The sequence below is a fragment of the Vigna unguiculata genome, chromosome 6 (genome assembly GCF_004118075.2).
Source record: "Vigna unguiculata cultivar IT97K-499-35 chromosome 6, ASM411807v1, whole genome shotgun sequence".
In the NCBI taxonomy this organism is placed as follows: Eukaryota; Viridiplantae; Streptophyta; class Magnoliopsida; order Fabales; family Fabaceae; genus Vigna; species Vigna unguiculata.
The window spans coordinates 17,492,379-17,494,451 of record NC_040284.1 but is presented as its reverse complement, the minus strand read 5'-3'; the positions used below and the strand labels follow the sequence as shown (position 1 = coordinate 17,494,451).

General features: G+C 30.6%; 1 protein-coding gene across 1 annotated transcript; it reads right to left on the bottom strand.

Annotated features, from left to right (window-relative positions):
- Positions 1-859: 859 nt before the first annotated feature.
- LOC114188839 lies at positions 860-1,650 on the bottom strand. Its single transcript, XM_028077496.1, has one exon. The coding sequence runs from the start codon at positions 1,490-1,492 to the stop codon at positions 1,208-1,210; it is 285 nt and encodes a 94-aa protein (XP_027933297.1). The 5' UTR covers positions 1,493-1,650; the 3' UTR covers positions 860-1,207.
- Positions 1,651-2,073: the final 423 nt, after the last annotated feature.

The window sequence follows — 2,073 nt, the reverse complement described above, 5'->3', positions numbered from 1 at the left end:
AAGTCAACAATTACAAGAACAAAAGTGAATACATCTTTATGTACCCTTTCTTTGCATACATCGCAAAACCTTTAAAACACTAACTTTGACAGATAATTATTAAAGAAAAGTGACCTAAGCGAAGGTGCTTTGCTAAAAATTTTTTATATTTTCTCTTAATTTTGTTTTGATATTATTTTTTTTAAAATACTTATAAATTTTGTTGAGAAAAAAAATTTACAAGAAATTATTACTAATTGTTTTGTAAAATGTTTTGTATAAAACATTTTCCGCAACAAATTTTATAAAAAATACTTATAAATTTTATAATTTCATAAAAAATAATATTCACGAATAAATTATCTATCAATTAAAATTTAAAATAAAAATGACAGAAAAAAAATATTACCTTACAACTTAAAAAAAAAAATCCTATATAATATAAAAATTTGTATTAAATGAGATTCATCAATCTAAATACCTAACATTTCAAATCAAAAGGCGCAGTTAACTCTTAGTTTGTAACAAATCTAAGTACTCTTAGAATGCTATAAGGCCAATTTGTCAAAGAAAATCCCAAAGGGTATCCATATATATATATATATATATATATATATATATATATATATATATATATATATATATATATATATATATATATATATATATATATATATATATATATATATATATATATATGCATTTTCCGTTCAATCTGATAATGATATGCAGATAACAGCTAACCACCCTGCAATCACAAGGTACTGACTGCATAATATATGCAGCAGATCATTCACCATAAGAAAAATAAAACAAAAAAAACTGAAGTTATGAGTACATTTTTAATCAAAATAGAAGTTTTTAAGTTGGAAGTAATGCAGATTAATAACAGTACAAATCAATTCTTATTAAAAAACAGTGCTATATCTTATCAAAGTGTTCAAGTATACTCCTTCCAAGAAACTCATGAAATATGAAGAACAAAAAAAGAGAAGCAGAAAAAGGGAAGAGAGGAAGAAAACTAAGCAACAATCCTCAAAAAGTATAGCAGAAAGGGCACTCCCTATAGTTTTTGTATGTACAAAGAACAAAATCTACAAGCACATGCAAGCACCCTTGTTTTCCCTTATATATATATAAACCTCAAAACTCTTGCATCATGATGATCACAATAAGAATCAGGATTGACCCAACAAGCCAATTCTCTTTTTCATCATCATCATCATCATCAGTCCTCAGGGATGCTCTGAAGTGCTGGTCTCCATGGCCGTTGAAGTGCTTGGAAGCCTCCACTGTGATCCATCAACTGAGACAAAACCTGCTCCACCTTCAAGTCCCTCACATCCACTTTACTCAACAACTCCTCAAGCTGCTTCTTACTGATCTTGATCTTCACCTCCATCGTGGTGGCGCTGACAGCACCAAAAGATCCCTTATCTGCTGAAAAATCCCAATCCTCATCATCATCACTGTCATATCTGCAAGACGATTGGCTTTTCAAGCAGTTTCCCATTTTGCAGAAAGCTCGAGAGTGTGCTTGTGCAAAAGGAGAGAATGAAAGAGAGAGAGAGAGAGAAGAAAGAGGAAGAATGAAGGTTTGTTTGTTATGTTATGTTATGATGAATGAAATGTTTGAAGAAAAATGTAAAGAAGGATAGAGGGTTACAGAGAGAGTTGGAGGATATATAAGAGATGGGTGGTGAAGGAGAGAGTCACATGAGAATGAGTCAAACCTAATATTTTCCACGTAAGGGGGTGTTTGGTTGTGTGTGTTTTTCTTTCTATCTTCTCTTACGTGGAAAAGTTTTGGTCAAATGGAACCCACCGTGGAAACTGGCGGCTTTTGGCTTTTGCGTTTGCCTTTTCTCTCCAATGGAAAAGGAGCTTTATAGAGTAGTAGTGTGCATGGGCATAACGTAATATTATGCTCTGAATTTTACCTACCAATTTAGTACTGTTTGATTTTTCAATAACCTATTATTCATATAATTGATTTGTACGTAAATCCCCTGAACCCCAAATGTTTAAATGGAATTTTTTTATATTTTAAATTTGAATTAAACTATTGTTTTAATAGACTTTTGTATATACTAG